The sequence below is a fragment of the Megascapheus bottae genome, chromosome 16 (genome assembly GCF_031878675.1).
Source record: "Megascapheus bottae isolate mThoBot1 chromosome 16, mThoBot2.hap1, whole genome shotgun sequence".
Lineage (NCBI taxonomy): Eukaryota > Metazoa > Chordata > Mammalia > Rodentia > Geomyidae > Megascapheus > Megascapheus bottae.
This window is the reverse complement of record NC_143524.1, coordinates 55,937,532-55,955,499: the sequence shown is the minus strand read 5'-3', so window position 1 is coordinate 55,955,499 and position 17,968 is coordinate 55,937,532. Positions and strand designations below refer to the sequence as shown.

Below are 17,968 nucleotides of genomic sequence, written 5' to 3'. Positions count from 1 at the left end.
GGAGTTTGGCCTAGTGGTAGAGTGCTTGCCTAGCATGCACGAAGACCTGGGTTAGATTCCTCGGTACCACATACATAGAAAAAAGCCAGAAGTGGTGCTGAGGCTCAAGTGGTAGAGCTCTAGCCTTGAGAAAACCCAAGGACAATGCTCAGGCCCTGAGCTCAAGCCCAGGATTGGCAAAAAAAAAAAAAGACTGTGGAGTATATATATACATGTTTCCATTTGTGGAATGTCATCTGTATGATTATATATTTATTAATGAATGTAATAATGCCTCAGAGGAAAGATAAATTACTGGCTTCCTCCCCTAAATAATGTTAACTTATGGGGAGAATTACTGAGGGATTTACATAAGGAATGATCTTAATTGTTTTATAATTTTTGAACCTTGATTTTGGTGTAAAATCCAGAACTATAAATATACAGGCACCTAAAAAACTTAGGAAATTCTGAAAGCCCAATGGAAGATTGTAGGTGTTGGGCTAGAAAAACAAATGGATGCAAGAATGAACATAAAGTGTTCCAAAGCTAGATAAAGTACAGAATGAAGGCAACAATTATCAAATGTCCTAGGAAAAGTGTCAGAGGTCAATTAGATGTCAGAATCAGCAGAAGATATTTCCTGTAGCCACTGCCTCTGGCTGTAAATGGTATCATCTGCTTCTACTGCTTAGTAGCTTTCTCAGTGCCTGATTCTCTCCTAAAAATAATATGTACTTCATTGGTTTTAGAATTAATTAAGTCAATATCTACATAGCTCTGAAAACAATGCCTGGCACTCCTACTGTTAGGGAATCCTCACTGGTGTGTCATTTGAAGCATTGAAAAAAGGAAAGAATTACAAGGTGATGAGGGTAGCAACTTAGAGAACAATGAAATCCTTAAAGGCATAATCAGCCATTCATGAAGGAGTCTGAGATCTACAAAAGATCTAACCACTTAATCACACCTGTGTTATTTTCTAAATGTGTTCTGAGTCTGTGTGTTCTGAGTCTGAATATAGCTCACCTTCTCTGTTGCTGTCTCTAGGAAGCAAAGCCACTAGTATCTTTGGTCTATTCTAAGATATTGGCCTTATTTTCCTACTTAATAACTCAAGCTGAACTTTTGATTCCTCCCACCCCCACTGGCTGTCCGTTTCTTACTTGTTAGGTAATGGCTCTGAAATCCACCAGTGCAAACTGAAGACTTGAACTGACCCCTGATTCTGTTGTTTTGTTTTCTTTCCGCTGAAACTCCACACCGACTCCATTAGCACATCCTGCTCATTCTGCTTTACAGATATACTGGACTAGGCCATCATACTTCCTCTGGATTCTATTATAGGGCTCCATTTTGTTTGTTTGGTTTGTCTCCTTTTATATGATCATTACATTTTTCCAAGTAACAGGTGTTTTTTAAATGTAACCCAGCAAATACTCTGAAGTTATACAGCCTCTATATTCTCTTACCTCACTTCCTACTGCCGTTCCTCTTTCTAGTCCTCAAATATGACACTGGACACCTGTACCACAACTGTCTCTGCCTTTCACCACACTTCCTCAGGCCTTTTGATATTGAATATGAAGAAATAGATCATTCATAATACAGCTGTTAGTTCAGGAGTTTCTTGAATGCAGAATCCATTCATCTTTGGGTCTGCTTTAACATGTCAATTTACTCTGACCTCAAAAAAATATTTGCTTAATTAATGAGATTTGATTGTTATGTTTCATAACTCCCAAATAGCCTAATTTATGCTTTAGAAGAAATCAGTGACAAATCATCACATAAATAAGTTGAGCCAGATGATGGAAGATAGTTGAGCGATGGTAATTTGCTCAGTGAAGAGGAATTAATAGTTTGGAAATAGAACATTTATTGAGGATTTCTAAACCAATAAAGTTTATTGTCATAGAAGACACCAGACAAATGAATCTGACCTTTGGATAAATTTTGTAGAAAAGAAATGCAATGCCCTCTGAATCTATCCCCAAAGTTTGATTATTAGAAAAAGGGTACTTCACTGTTAGGGAAATTCAGATCTTCCTTCAAGATTTGGAAGCAAAGCTCGAAAAGATTAGTTAGGAAAAATATATTGGCATATTGGCATCTCTTTCTTTCTTTCATTTTTTCTCTCTCTCCCTCTCTCTCCCTCTCTCTCCCTCCCTCCCTCCCTCCCTCCCTCCCTCCCTCCCTCCCTCCCTCCCTCTCTCTCTCTCTCTCTCTCTCTCTCTCTCTCTCTCTCTCTCTCTCTCTCTCTCTCTCTCTCTCTCTCTCTCTCTCTCTCTCTCTCTCTCTTCTGTTTTTCTTTCAAATACTGGGGTTTGAATTCAGAAACCAGACACAGAACTTAGCTGAGAGCTGGGCCCTCAGCTCTATTTCTATTTTGGTGGCAAATTGGAGATAAGAGTCTTACAGATTTTCCTGCCTAGACTGGATTCAAACCTCAGTCCTGAGATACCATCCCCCAAAGTAGCTAGGATTATAACCATATTGCCTCTGGTTCTAAATCTGGCAAGGTATGACAGTATGTTCCATAGCTGTTCAGGATCTATGAATGTAGCTAATTCAGTAGAAGTAAAGCTCAACATTTATCCTAATTTTGCTTCCCAACAGGTTCTCTGACTCTCAGAACACATCATGTTCAAGACTCCAAAATGGGGTTTGTGATCAATGCCATCTACTCGATGGCCTACGGCCTGCACAACATGCAGATGTCTCTCTGCCCCGGCTACGCGGGACTCTGCGATGCCATGAAACCAATTGATGGACGAAAACTTTTAGACTCTCTCATGAAAACCAATTTCACTGGAGTTTCTGGAGACATGATCCTATTTGATGAGAATGGAGATTCTCCAGGAAGGTATTGTTGTGTTTCTCTTCTATTGACAATGCAGCTTGAACAAAATCTCTTCATCCTGAAGTGTCTCTTCCTCTCCTCGCTGGTAATTTATGCTTCCTGGAGCTATTTCACTAGGGTTGATATCTTAAAGTAAGCAAAGACAGAGAGGAAGTGTCACTCAATGTGACCAAAACATGGATGCCTATAGCCAAACGTGCTTTTGAAATTCTTACCACATTCCAAAGTATACAACATAGAGGCAAGAGCCTCAATTTATCATTGCCAAACAGAAGCTGATTTCTTAGTCCACATTTATCATGTTATTTCCTATACATTATGTCTTCTTGGGGCATAAAACTATTTTGAAATTGGAACAATTCAATTTTCAGAGAATCCAGAAATAAGGGCTGAGGTGATTTTAGATTATTTGCTTTCCTTATAGTGAGTCATAAATCATATTTTATTTTGTTATTCTCCAGCTATAACCCTTTCTCCCTGATTGAGTACTAACTTGCCCTTCTCTCTGAAATTTCACCTTTTATTATTTATAGGGAGGTGTTGATGTACAACTTACTCATAATTATAGATTAGCCTTTGGAAAAAGCATTAGGCATCCCAAACTTACCATAATTATTCACCTCTATGACATACTCCAAATTCTTAAGTGACTCCACATATATAGTTTATATGTGTATACACACATGGGGTGTATGTGTGTGTTTGCGTGTGCGTGTGCGTGTGTGTGTGTGTGTGTGTGTGTGTGTTTGTGTCCTGGTGCTGGGGCTTCAGTACTGTCCCTTAGCTTTTGTGGTCACGGCTAGGACTCTACTACTTGAGCTATGGCTTCATCTCTGGCTTTCTTTCTTTTTTATTTCTTTTCTTTTCTTTTTTGAATGTCTTTTAGGAGTTAAGAGTCACAAACTCTCCGGCCTTGGGGTGGCATGTAACTGTAATATTTGTATCTCAGCTTCCAGAGTAGCTAGCACTATTGCTGAGAGCCACCACTGCCCAGCCACACATATACTTTGAATCCATGAAGCAAAATGTGTTGAAATTATATTGCAAGTGATAACAAGGCTAGATCTTGATTCTGCTTTGTACCAGCAAATCAGGGTCCTTCCATCCTAGTGCAAAATCCCCAGTGCTCTTCAAGGGCTGTGTTCAACAGCTGTGTTTGGCAACGTGTCTGCATATCTGGTTGCAGTTGATTCTGCCAAGAAGCTCACGTATCCCTCCACAGCTTATACCCTTTTATTCACACTTTTTGTCAGTAATCTTGGTTTAGCACATTTCCAAATCCTGAGGTAAGCTGGATACAGCTGTCCCATCACACATGCAGTCTACTAAATAACAGCTCATTCCAAATCTCACAGCCAAAGGAAAACCTGGATATGTTCTGTTCTAAAGATCTGAAAGCACTGCCCTAATAAGGCTATTTGTCAAGATGAGCTGGCTTTGTACATTTTACTTTCCAATATTTTGACTAGTATATATTTAGGGTGTGGGGGTGGGGAAGGAAAGCTTTTTCCCAGGGCCAAAAGAAAGTACACAAATGTTATCAATGTGCTCAGGGCAAGTTGACACATGAGCTCAGTCTTCAGGCTCAGCACTAGCTGTGCTTGGATTTCCTGTTCCTGTGTTCTTCTCTTATGAATTTATGTTAGTTGGCCCTGGCCTTGCTAATAGACAACAACTGCAATTCCATCAGTTCAACAGTTTTCAAGCCGTGTACACAGTTGGGTGGATAAACCTCATAGTGAGAAGATATCTTGGGTGATTGAACTCCAGTAGGAAATCTTTTCACATTAGCCAGAGCATCCCTGGATGTGCTATCATATAAGGACTCTGAGAACACTGGTTCTTCATTGTATTGAAACAAAAATTCCTTCAGGACTCAGATAAAATTCTACACATTGCATACATACATAAACACACACATATACGTACATATAAGCAATTGGCAAGCAATGTCCCTGAATTCATGATGGTTTCAAGTTTATATCTATGCTACTAAGTTGGAGATTTCACTAAAAAGTGTTAATAAATTGTCAGAGTTGGAACTCTGAGAGAATGGACCAGACCCTAGAAGAAAGGGTTAAAACAGTTGTCTTTTCTAATCAAAAAATTTTTATTTATTTAAGTAGTTGTACATAGGGGTTTAAATTTAACTTATGTTGTGGGTATAAATTTAACCTTTTTTTTTTTATCATTCTCTTCCATCTTTTCCAGCCCTACCCATCCAGTACTGAGACCAGTACTAAGCTATATGCTCTACAATTTAGACCTCTGATACAATTAATATTTTCATTCTCTTTTCCAGCTAAACAAACTTACAAATGTTAAATGATCCACCCTAAGACATAGTCTAGCAAATGATAGAGTTAAGATTCCGATGTGGTCTCTCAGGCTTCAACCTCTCACACAACAACTAACCAAAATCACAAAAACATTTCCTAAGAAATATCCTGGAATGATATTGATAATTTTGTGGAGTGAAGTTTACTGCTCTGTTGAATCAAGAAAATTCATAGTCCGGAATAAAAAAACAAAAACAAAAACCAGAGATGTCTGCATAACCAAGAATTCTCCTATACTGCCAGAGTCTTAAGAGGAAGTTGAGAGAGATAGCTCGCCAGATTGACAAACATTCTTATACATTGTTCCACTATATTTGAATCATTTTTTTTGCCAGTCCTGGGACTTGAACTCAGGGCCTGAGCACTGTCCTTGGGCTTTCTCAAGGCTAGAGCCCTACCACTTGAGCCACAACACCACTTCCAGCTTTTTCTATGTATGTGTTACTGAGGAATCAAACCCAGGTCTTCATGCATGCTAGGCAAACATTTTACCACGAGGCCAAACTCCGGGCCCTGAATCATTGTTCTTAAACCTCATGTATTATTAGCATCTACTGTCCAGCCATATTTCTGTAATAAAAATTGTTGGTGCTGTCAATAATACAGAAGCCAGAACATTTTGATCTAGAAGCAAATAACTAGTAATGTGATTCTACCAATGTACACTAAAGTGATCATTCTTAATCGACATATTAATATTTCTGCACCAGAATATATAAATATTCACAATAGGTATTATGAATAGACTATAATTAACCTAAAGATAGTTTAGGTCACTTGTTATCACTTGATAATTTTAAATTGGCTTGTCCTTTGCTTCAAAGTTAGGAAAAACATGATTTTCAGAGTTCTGAGGATTTCAGAATTACATGAAAGAAAGGAGAACTCCTACTATTTACTACCAGCAACTGAGATCGTAGAACAGTCATCTCATTAAGTTAGGTATCATGGCTTGCTTTTGCATTATAATAGTAAGGCTGAGTTATTCAAGACCATTTCACAGCTTAAAATAATCATCATCTTCCCTTAACTGGAAAAGTCTGCTGAGCTCTCATTTAGAAGCACCTTTAGGAAAATAATTTGTAGAAGCCTTAGGGACTAAACATAAGTGCTTAGAAGAAACAGGGAAAACAAATATTAGGCTGAAGCCAACTGACTAGCAGAAGTGGGAAACCTTCCTCCTCTAAGGACTATTTGGATATAGATAACATCAGTTTCAGCATATACAAAATTATGGTGTGGAAGCCAGTCAGAAACATATATGTCTGCCCTTGTCATGTACTAGCAATTTCAGGTTTGGGGAGTTGATGGTCCCTCTAACTATTAAGGTCTTATAGAGTATATAGTACATGTTGTGCATGCATAGTATTTGAAAACATGCTATCAAGTATTTTATTCTTAAAATCATTGTATCAACATAGTAAAATGTGTAAGGACAACATTCTTATATTTTCTACTAAGTGCTTTAACATTAATTTTTTTTTGTCTGTTGTGGGACTTGAACTCTGGGCTTGGGTGCTGCCCCTGAGCTCTTGCACCTGAAGGCTATATCCTTACTCTTGAGCCACAGTGCCACTTCTCATTTTCTGGTGGCTAACTGGAGATAAGAGTCTCCCAGACTTTTTAGTGCCTGGGCTGGCTTTGAACTGCGATCCTCAGATTTGAGCCTCCTGAGTAGGTAGGATGACTGGTATGAGCCACTGCACCCAGCTCATATTAACTTTAACTTTAACATGAACCTTAACTTTAAGTAGAATAAGATGCATATTGAAATCCCTTTTGTGACCCTCAAAAGTTAACAACAACAAAATAATAGTTAGAAAGTTATCTTTAAAAAGGATTAGAAACAGATTAAGCTGAAAGAATGAGATGAGGAAAGGAAGAATAAAAATGCATTGAACAAATAGAAAATAAAAAGCCAGAATAATAGAACTTGTAGGCATTGAACTTGTGTGCATGTAATTCTTAACATATGGCTCTCTTTATACAAAGAGAAGCAGATGATCTATGTTGACAAGTAAAGAAATCTTGAGTCTCAGAAAAGTAGAAAGATGGGTCCAAGTTTACCTAGACAGTAACACTGAACATCTATGTAATTCCCACACATAATAACCAAATGAAAACTGCTCTGGACCTTTTAAATAATTTTTCTTATATTGAACTTGAAATAGTTTAATCTATATAGTAAAAGAAGATTCCATTATCAGTAATATTAAGATTAATGATTTTAATCCAACTAACTCTGTGGTCTCTCATTAATCTTTTACATAATCCCAAGGGTATTTAATTGCTATTACAATTGCTTTGTTGTATGGAATTGCATTTCTATTATACTGGCCCTTTACACTTTTATCACATATTTATAAGACTTTCACATTTTAAAAAGTCTTTAGCACCTGAATTACTGCCTGACAGTATAATATCCAGAATTCTCTCCCCCAATTTTTATTCTATTCCCCTGACAACCTCCTGCTTTTACCGCTCAAGAAACATGCCTCATGAAGAAATGTTTTCATTTCTGATCCATAGACTTCTACTACTAGTTTCAGTTAAATGGTGTAGCCGAACTTTTTCTTGCTGGGATATGGTTTGAGTTTCATCCAATTGTGTTTTTGAAAATGTATATGAAATTGATTTTAAAACACAGAATATTTCAACTTCTAAATTATAGCCACTTAAGGAAGAGGCATTGTGCAGATACAGTGAGTAGAAAGAGGGAAGATGAAAGAAAACAGGACCTACATATAGACCCCAAAGTAAGGAGGAGGAAGTGAAAGAGGAAAGCAGCACAGAAAGAGGGAAAAGCAGTGAAGGAGAGAGAAGAGAGAAAGAACATGGATCAGAGATATATTCACAGCGTCCTGTAACTAGAATTCTGATTTTATTTGAGTCCTGTCTGATAGGTGGTTCTGACACCGATGTGTTATAACTTGGATCTGTACAAAATCCACTTAAAAAAAAAAGAATATACTCATTTGTAAATAAATATGCAGTTTGGGCCAGGAGTTTGGCCTAGTGCTAGAGAGCTTGCCTAGCATGCACAAAGACCTGGGTTCGACTGCCCGGTACCATATATATAGGAAAAAAAAAAGGTCACAAGTGGTGCTGTGGCTCAAGTGGTAGAGCTCTAGCCTTGAGAAAGCCCAAGGGCAGTGCTCAGGCCTTGAGTTCAAGGCCCAGGACTGGCAAAAAATAAAAAAAAATTTTTAAAAATACAGTTTTCCTTGGGGCCAGGAGTTTGGCCAACTGGTTAAAGTGCTTGCCTAGCATGCATGAAGACCCGGGTTCGATTCCTTGGTACCACATACATAGAAAAAAGCTGGAAGTGGTGCTGAGGCTCAAGTGGTAGAGCTCTAGCCTTGACAAAGCCCAGGACTGGAAAAAAAAAAAACCAAGAACAACAACAACAAAAAATACAGTTTTCCATATTTATACAAAAGCATAGGAAGCCAGCAACATACATATATGTATACACATGAACACACCACACACACATACACACACATTGACACACACATTGTTGGTCATAGGGACTGAATTTGGGGGCCAGCCACGTAACCTGAGTTCTCTTTTTCTTTCCTTTTTTTTTTTTGGCAGGTCCTGGGTCTTGAACTCAGGGCCTGGGCACTGTCTCTGGGCCTCTTTATGTTCAAGTTTAGCATTCTACCACTTGAGCCACAGCACCACTTCTGGTTTTTGAGTCATTTATTGGAGATAAAAGTCTCTTGGGGAGTTTTCTGGGCTGGCTTCGGGCCACAGTCTTCATCTCAGCCCTAATTAGCTAAGATTACAGGAGTGAGCCACTGACACCTGAGCTCCATAAGTATTTTAAAGTATTTTAATTCTTACCTAAAATATGGCTATTTAGAAACACTCATGTTTGGGGGTTTGTTTTGATGTTGTTCTTTAGTGCCACTGATGAAGCTTGAACTCAGAGCCTGGCACTTTTGCTCTTAATTTCACTCAAGGCTGGCAACTGCCTGGGTTATCTTTGGATTTCAGCTGTGGAGAATTATTATGATATAGTCTTCCCCCTCCTCCCCCTTACTCCTCCTCCTCCACCTTCTTCCTCCTCCTCTTCTTCTTTTTCTTCCTCTTCTTCCTCCTCTTCCTCTTCTTCCTCCTCTTCCTCTTCTTCTTCCTCTTCTTCTTCCTCTCTCCTTCTTCTTCTCCTTCTCCTCCTCCTCCTCCTCCTCCTCCTCCTCCTCCTCCTCCTCCTCCTCCTCCTCCTCCTCCTTCTTCTTCTTCTTCTTCTTCTTCTTCTTCTTCTTCTTCTTCTTCTTCTTCTTCTTCTTCTCCCTCTTCCTCTTCCTCCTCCTCTTCTTCTTTTTCTTCTTATTCTTCCTCCTCCTGCTCATCCTCCTGCTCCTCTTCATCTTTCGTCATCTTCTTTCTGATTTTTAAAAGAATGGAACTTGTTCATAGCTAGTCTTACTGATAGTATCTTGTTGGGCTTGTCTTATAGATAATCAATAATTAGTAAAATAAGACCAATTCAGAAGTGCAGATTCGTTATTTCTGTTATTACAGAGATGGGAAAATCCAAAATTTAGATTTACCTTTTCTTAAAACCATCTCTTTCAAACATGATACTTACCTTTCTATAGAGCTTATATGTCTGTTTTCAAACATTGAATTCTTTCACTTTTACCATTTCTTTTTCTTTTTTTGTAGGTCATGGAGCTTGAACTCAGCCCGGGAGCTGTCCCTGAGCTTTTCAGCTCAATATACCGCCTTACCCTTGAGCCAAGCCCCACTTCCCATTTTCTAGAGGTTAATTGGTGATAAGAGTCTAGGTGCTTTTGTGCCCAGCTGGCTTTGAAACTTGATCCTCAGATCTCAGCCTCCCGAGTAGCTAGGATTACAGGCGTGAGCCACTGGCATCCGGCTTCACTTTTACCAATTCTTATGGATAAAAACCAAGGGCCTAGGTTATAGAAATAAACAGCTTAAAATATATGAGAGGTAAACAGCTGTAACTACAGGGAGAATCATTTAGCTGTTGTAAGTAGATGGGGCAAAACCACACAAAACTGATCTTTTAGCTGTTTCAAGTGGATCTGTGCTAATCTAATGGAGACAAAAGAGCAAGACAAAATCCAAGGCTTTGTTGGAACATTGGTGTCTGACACAGTTGTAACAATCAGCCTCACATAGCTTCAAGCCCATCATCTACAAAATGAACAACCCCAACTAGACACTGTCAAGGTTAAACACTGGTGGAAATGGGACTGAGTACTCATTTTTCTGTGTGAGGAATGAAATCCTCATCTCTTCAAATTATCAGTTTCCAACAAAGAAGCTTTCTGACACTGACATGACAAATCAACAAGCTCTTCTCAGGCTTACCAGCTATCTTTGTGAAGTTGGCAGTGACATCATCCATGAGTTCTTGCACTAGTGCTCTGTGTTCTAATATTTCAGCCATGATGTGCTCAGTAACCGCGGGGGAACTAAAACAGGGTAGAAATTCTGTCTCTTATGAATTTTGATTGAGAATTGGAACTGAGACAGTTGCCCAAAATTGTTACCAAATGCAAACAAAACATTTTAGGATTAGCCTTAGCTACTGAACAGGCAACAGAATTTAAAAATGAATTAACATTCTGAAGAAGACATTGTGTAAAATGTAACGAGATAAAAATAATAAAAACAGAATGACACTGTTTACAATGCCTTTTTTTTTTCTGGTCCTGGGGCTTGAACTCAGGGTCTGAACACTGTCCTTGGACTTTCTCAAGGCTAGAGGTCTTTGAGTTGCAGCATCACTTCTGGCTTTCTAGGTATGTGGTGCCAAAGAATGAAGCATGCTAGGCAAATATTCTACCACTAGGCCAAACTCCTGGCCCTACAATGCCTTAAAAAAAATTAGCCAGGCACAGTGGCTCATGCCTATAATCCTAGCTACTCAGAAGGCTGAGATCTGAGGATCAAGGTTCAAAGCCAGCCTAGGCACTACAAAGCCAGGAGACTCTTATCTACAATTAATCACTAGAAAATGGGAAGTAGGGCTATGACTCAAGGGTAAGGGTGTAGCCTTGAGCTGAAGAGCACAGGGACATCATCCATGCCCAGAGTTCAAGCCCCATGACCATCCCCCCCCAAAATATTGTCAGGATGATACAGAGGGGTTACAGTTACATATGTAAGATAATGAGTACATTTCTTGTTGGACATTATTAATGCTTTTTTAATAGACTGGTGACAGGTTCTTTTGTCTTTCTGTACCAAGCACTGGTCATGGTACACTAGAACCCAAATACTAGGAATGTTTCCATTTACATCCATAATCAGAGAGCTTAACCTGTAGAATGCGCATACTCAGAGGTAGCATTATTTAACCTAAATGCAGCTGCTAAAAAGTCCTGAGGTGCTGGTGGCTCACACCTGCAATCCTAACTACTTAGTAGGCTGAGATCTGAAGATCAGAGTTCAAAGCTAGCCTGGGCAAGAAAGTCCACAAGACTTTAGAAATATAACTGTGACTCAACTGGTGGGCTACTAACTATTAGCCAAAAATGCGAAGACAGTGCCTAGGCTCTTACTTCAAACTCCAATTCTAGGACACACACACACACACACACACACACAAGCACACACACACGTACACACTGACAGGTGGGGGGTGGAAGCCTGTGGAACAAAAGCGCAGAAAATAATGGAAGATATTTCATATCTGCTGCAGAAGATTTTAGGTCCAAATTCATGAGTTTCCAAAGTTAGGTCCGGCTACTTACCTCAACATGCCAAATAAAGAGATGAGTTAACAACTGATAAAAGAGAAAACATTTCTAATCCTCTTCCACATATACACATTTGCTTTAGGTTTAATGAAATAGGGGATGGTCCTCACAATTAGTAAGCTGTCACAGTCATTTTGGGATCTGTGTTCATATGTGGTCTGGTAGCTAGTTCACTGTGTCATGACATCTGCCCGGCTGAGGGTCCTCTTACATTAGTAGTTAATCCACCAGCCAGTGGCTTGTGCTTTTAATGCTAGCAAGTTAGATAGATGGCTGAAATCTTAGGGATCTCAGTTCAAAGCTTGGAAGAAAAGTCTTCATCTCCAATAAACTGCTAAAAAGCCATAAGTGGAGCTGTGGCTCAAGTGGTAGGTACTAGCCTTTAGCAAACAGCAGCTCAGGAACAGCACCAAGCTTTGAGTTCATCATTATCCACACACACACAGTTATCGACCTTTGATGCCTGATAAGTAGATGGTTTTTGTTCATGGCTTGTTTTTCTTGGATTTCAAGATTGTTGCAAAGTGACATCTAAAGTGAATAGCTCAAAGTAAAGAACAAGGATAGAAATGGAGCTTAAGATGCTTTACTTTTAGCCTTGTTACCAGTTAACTCTTAGGCCCAAGAATGGAGCAGGTGATTTTCAACAAGTACAGCTGTTTAAGTACCTGATACCTACCTCTTACATACCTGTAGTCACTGAAACAGCTGTGATGCTCACTCATTGTCTTCAAGTTAGTACCTTTCTGGAAACATTCTCACATGTAAGAAAAGGGTTGAACATAAGCACATGGGTTCCCTTTTTATATTTTTTGTCCTCGTACTCAAAATAGGAATAATAGCTTATAAAGGCTATATACAAGTATAGAGTGCTTTTCCTTTCCAATATTTTTACCCTGTATTAGGTGCTTTGGAGTCATTTTTAAACCTTCACTTCAAAAATTGTCTTTATAGTGAACTTTGCCATTTATTAATGGTCAAATTAAAAAGTAAAGCAATTTATACAATTTCCCTCACATTATTCAATGGTAATAATAAGATTAAAGATTCGCCAATTATCTCATTAGTAAAGGAAATTTTTATCATGCTATTTAAATGGAGATAAAAACCTTCTTATCTTCTTTCAGAAGCTGGACAGTAGCCCTTGTTTAAACTTCTTGAAGTTATTTCAAAAGTATCTTTCATCCTACAAAGGTCAGGGTAACTTTTCGCATGGGATTGCTTTTTATTTCAAGTGTAAACTTAAATATGAAATGTAAAAAAGAAAAGAAAGAAAGAGGGAGATAAATAGAAAGAAAGATTTCATACTTAGATCTCTGGAGAGACAGGGAAGCAATGTCTAAGTGCATTTGCTGTCACAGAAAATTCTAATACTACTTAATTTACAGTAGACATATATGACATATTTTAGAGAACTGCATGTTACTTTTTCATAGATCAGTATTAGTATTTCTTGTTGAATAATTATCATATTCTTATTTCTAAGGTATGAAATAATGAATTTCAAGGAAATGGGAAAAGATTATTTTGATTACATCAATGTTGGAAGTTGGGACAATGGAGAATTAAAAATGGATGACGATGAAGTATGGTCCAAGAAGAATCACATCATCAGATCTGTGTGCAGCGAACCATGCGAAAAAGGCCAGATAAAGGTAACATGGAGGACAGAATTCCTGTAGTGTTGTGTTGTAAATTTAGCAGTGCTGGCAATGGCTGTCTTTTAACTTGATGTTCAGTTTACTGTTTATATTGCAAAGTTGTAGTATCAGAAAATGTTTTTTACTCATCCTCGGAAATTTCTCTTGGAAGTCCAGCACACACTCGCCCAAAATCTTAGTACTTCACCTGAACTCGTAGTGTCAATTGAAGAATCCTGTTTGATCCTACTTACCCTTTCTACTTCTGAATGCTTTACAAGACATTGCTTCCTGGGAATGAATAATTTCAAGGCAGAAAGCACAGCAAGTCTAATTACTTCAACAAATAACTATCACACACAATTAGTCCAAGATATAGATTACACCCTGGATTGAAGAAGAGAAAGATATCCAAGGCAATCAACTACAATTTCCAAGAAAACTTCCATCACCAAGAAAAAAATGAGGGTCATCAATACAACATGTCAATTTACAGTACATCTTGACCAGCTTCACCCAATTAGAATCATCTTGGGAAAAGGCTCATGAGTTAGTTTGTGGCAGGCTGGTTCTGAGATAGCAAGCCAAGTAATGACTGATCTAGAAGGACCAATATATACAGACATTATATATATATATATATATTATATGTACATAAATCAAATAGTATCAGTCAAGAAGTGTATAATGACATAACTTCAGGACTTGAGTAGAGTTGGGTAAGATTGGGAAGACTGATCAAAGAGGGGACATTGATCAAGATATATTGTACTTAGCAGAATGATGCTGGCTTACAAATCGAATCCCAGTTACTTAGGAGGCTGAGATGTGAGGATCAGGGTTTGAAACTAGCCTGAGCAAAAATGTCCACAAGATTCTTACCTCTAATTAACTACCAAAAAGCCAAAAGTGGAGTTTTGATCAACTGGAAGAGTGATATCCTTGAACTAAAAGCTATAGGACTGACTTCAAGTTTCAGTACCAGCACACACACACACACACACACACACACACACACACACACACACACACACACACCATTGTACTTATAAACTGATTTGTTCAGCTGAAACCCATTTGTATGAATACGTAAAATAATAAAGTAAAATGAAAATAAATTTAAAAAATTTTTAAAAATGAGCTATTAGTGAGCAGTCATGGAGAAATCTTAAATATAAATTAACAGAAATAAGCCAATCTGAAATTTTATGATTCCAATTACAGAACATTCTGTATAAGGTGACAATAAAACATTAGGGCTAGAAAGAAGGAAGAAAAAACAATAGGAATGGAAGTTTTGGGGTCAGTAAAGCTCTAAGATGTGTTACTATGATGGTGGATGTTTGGTATTCTGCATTTCTCAAAACCCAGAGGATGTACTTTGGGTACGTTCTAATGTAGACTATATATTTTGGTTCAAAATAAAGAAGCAAAAAATTGTGAAGTGAAAAGTGGGTAAGTGGCAGTAATTTAAGGATACCGGAAATAGACCAATTATAGTATGTTCATGACTACAGAAAATTTTTTAAAAGATGAAAATATTATTTATTTATATTTATTAATTTATTTTTGCTGGTCCTGGAAACTTGAACTCTGGGCCTGGGTGCTGTCCCTGAGCTTCTTTTGCTCAAGGCTTAATATATTAAGTTCAATAAATATATATTAATATATACTACCATATATAGCATGCATTATATATTATATAAGCTATATATCTCTAGCTAGCTAGCTATTGCTCTGCCATTTGAGCCATAGCACCACTTTCAGCTTTTTCTGAGTAGTTTATTATAAATAAGAATCTCACAGCATTTCCTGCTCGGGCTGGCTTCAAGAGTCCAACCTCCTACCCAAGCCTCCTGAGTAGCTAGGATTACAATGTGAACTACCTGGGCCTGGCTGAAACTATTATTTTAAAGAGAGAAGATATTAGATATTGTGTTACAGTTTCAAGCAATAGTTACATTTTCAAGCAATAGGTTTGCCTGGAGCCCTTTGCCTTGATCTTTTCATCATCTGTATTCAGTTTAGAACTTATTTCAGATGTTAGAAAATAGTTGACAGTGCTGGGCATGGGGGGAACGTGGTGGCTCATTCCTATAATCCTAGCTACTCAGGAAGCTGAGGTCTGAGGATAAACATTCAAAGCTAGCTGGGGCACAAAAGGACTAAGACTCTTATCTCCAATTAACCTCTAGAAGTGGGGAAGTGGGGCTTGGCTCAAGGGTAGGGAGGTAGCCTTGAGCTGAAGAGCTCAAGGACAGCACCCAGGCAGTGTTTAAGCCCCATGACCCACAAAAAAAGAAAAGAAAAGAAAAGAAAATAGTTGACATATTTTAGTATTGGTAGTAAAGTCCTCAGAGGGTCATTCTGAAGCATAAAACTAGGGAAGAAGAAAGAAAAGGCCAAAGATTATAAAAATAAATTTGTTAATATTTCCTAAAAGAATCAATAGATTATGAAATAGTTGAAAATCTCAATGTGTCTCATTTCATGATGCAACAAGAGTGAAAACTGTGAATCACAGTCTAAATCTGACCTGCTGAATATTTTGGTAAATAAAGGCTTATTGAAATATAGCTCTATTAAAAAACATTATTTGGGTCTATGTTTCTTGTTATATACTTGCAATTTAATAGATGGGCTATAATAATAATTGTATAATCCAAAGCCTAAATGAATGCTATTTATATCTTTGCATAAAAATTTTTCCTAAACATAGGCCCAATGGTTTCCCTCATTTGTCATAATTAGTAGAAACCTTGGGTTCTCCTAGCAGAGATTTACAATAGAACAAAACCTAGATACTTAAAGCCATACAGAATGACGCTAAATGAAAGGACCTCCAGGATGTAGAAACAAAAGACATATAACAAGTGATTGTTGCCTTTGATGTACTATGCTATCTCTCATCTCTTTTGCTGTCCCTTGGTTATCTCATATTGTTACAGTATTTCACCTTGTTATCTGATATATTGTATATATGTGTATTTGGTTATTTGAAGTCATATAGGGAAGGGAGGATAAGATGAGGGGCAAGGGTGGGGGGAGGTAAATGGGAACCAAGACATGAGAAAGGGTATCAATGTATATGAAGTAATGCACCTTCTATCTGCTGAATATAATGTGACCCTTCTATTAATTACAATAAAAAATATATGAGGAAAAATTTTTTTCCTAAATCTTGCTATAAAATGATCTAACAATTTTATACCCACTCATCTTGCCAAATGCTTCAGATTATACAATGTAAATTGCTACATAGGTGTTCCTTGTTTTTGACATTTTACATCAATAGAATTGCACCAATAGCTTAAAAAGATTGAATATTTTATTTTGAACTATCTATTTTCTATCCCCATCCTACTAATAATATCTTATATAATGGAGAAATTAATTTCCTATTATCAGAGTCTTACTACCAGTTATTTAGCAATAATATATTCATAATCATTTTTAATTCTAAAATTTTATTTTCCTGAGATCTGAGTGTGCATTTAACAACATTTTCTTAACTACGGTTTAAGGCTATAATTGAACTACTTTAGTAATGATAACATCACATGGTATAATTCAGAGAGTCAAAAAGATTTTGATCAAAAGAAAATATAGCAGTGCCATTTAAAATTATGTATGGTCATAAAAAATGTGCTTTATTAAAGTTCATTAGTGAAGACAATATGTGAAATGAGAAATATGAATATGATAGAATCATATTTATAAGATTGTTGTATAAATTCTGTTTTTGTTTCATGAAGGAACAAAGGATATATTCATTTCTACAGAATAACATTTTGAACTTTTCCAATTGATAAATTCTTCTAATTATTTTCTATTGCCTAAAAACAAAACAAAACAAACAACAACAAAAAAACAAGAGATAGAGCCATATGTAATAGTCTCAAGTACATTGCCTCCCTTCTTTTCAAACAAAGCAAAGCTTTTATAGAGGGGAAAAAAATGGGCTGAATTATTGAAGCAGGATTTTAGTAAATAGATTATCCCCAGACATCCTTTTCTCTTTGCCTCTGTTTAATCCATCTAATACAAAACCTTGTTATTTTTGTCGATAAGTATAGACTTTTTAAACTTAACAAGATAAAATTACTCACTAGTGGAAAGAAACCAAGGTGAATCTAGAGAGAAAAAGTTCCCAATTTGGAGCAAAGAAAGACATAGATCATTGGAAATTCAGTTATTTATATGTACATATATATAAACGTATATACATGTGTATGAACAAACACACTTAGAAAAATACATGCATCCATAGCTAATTATCCTTGATTTTTATATGATATGAACACACACACACACACACACACACACACACACGCACACACACACACACACACACAGCTTAGGCACTGTCCCTTAGCCTTTTCATTTAAGGCAAACACTCTGCCA

At 37.3% G+C, this 17,968-nt stretch overlaps 1 protein-coding gene across 1 annotated transcript in view; it reads left to right on the top strand.

Annotated features, from left to right (window-relative positions):
• The window catches only part of Grm5 (glutamate metabotropic receptor 5), a 470,415-nt gene that overhangs the window by 364,694 nt on the left and 87,753 nt on the right, over positions 1 to 17,968 (top strand). Inside the window, exons 5-6 of the mRNA XM_090348591.1 lie at positions 2,599 to 2,845; positions 13,411 to 13,579. Of these exons, the coding sequence (XP_090204717.1) occupies positions 2,599 to 2,845; positions 13,411 to 13,579 (416 nt within the window). The remainder of the gene's footprint in view (positions 1 to 2,598; positions 2,846 to 13,410; positions 13,580 to 17,968) is intronic.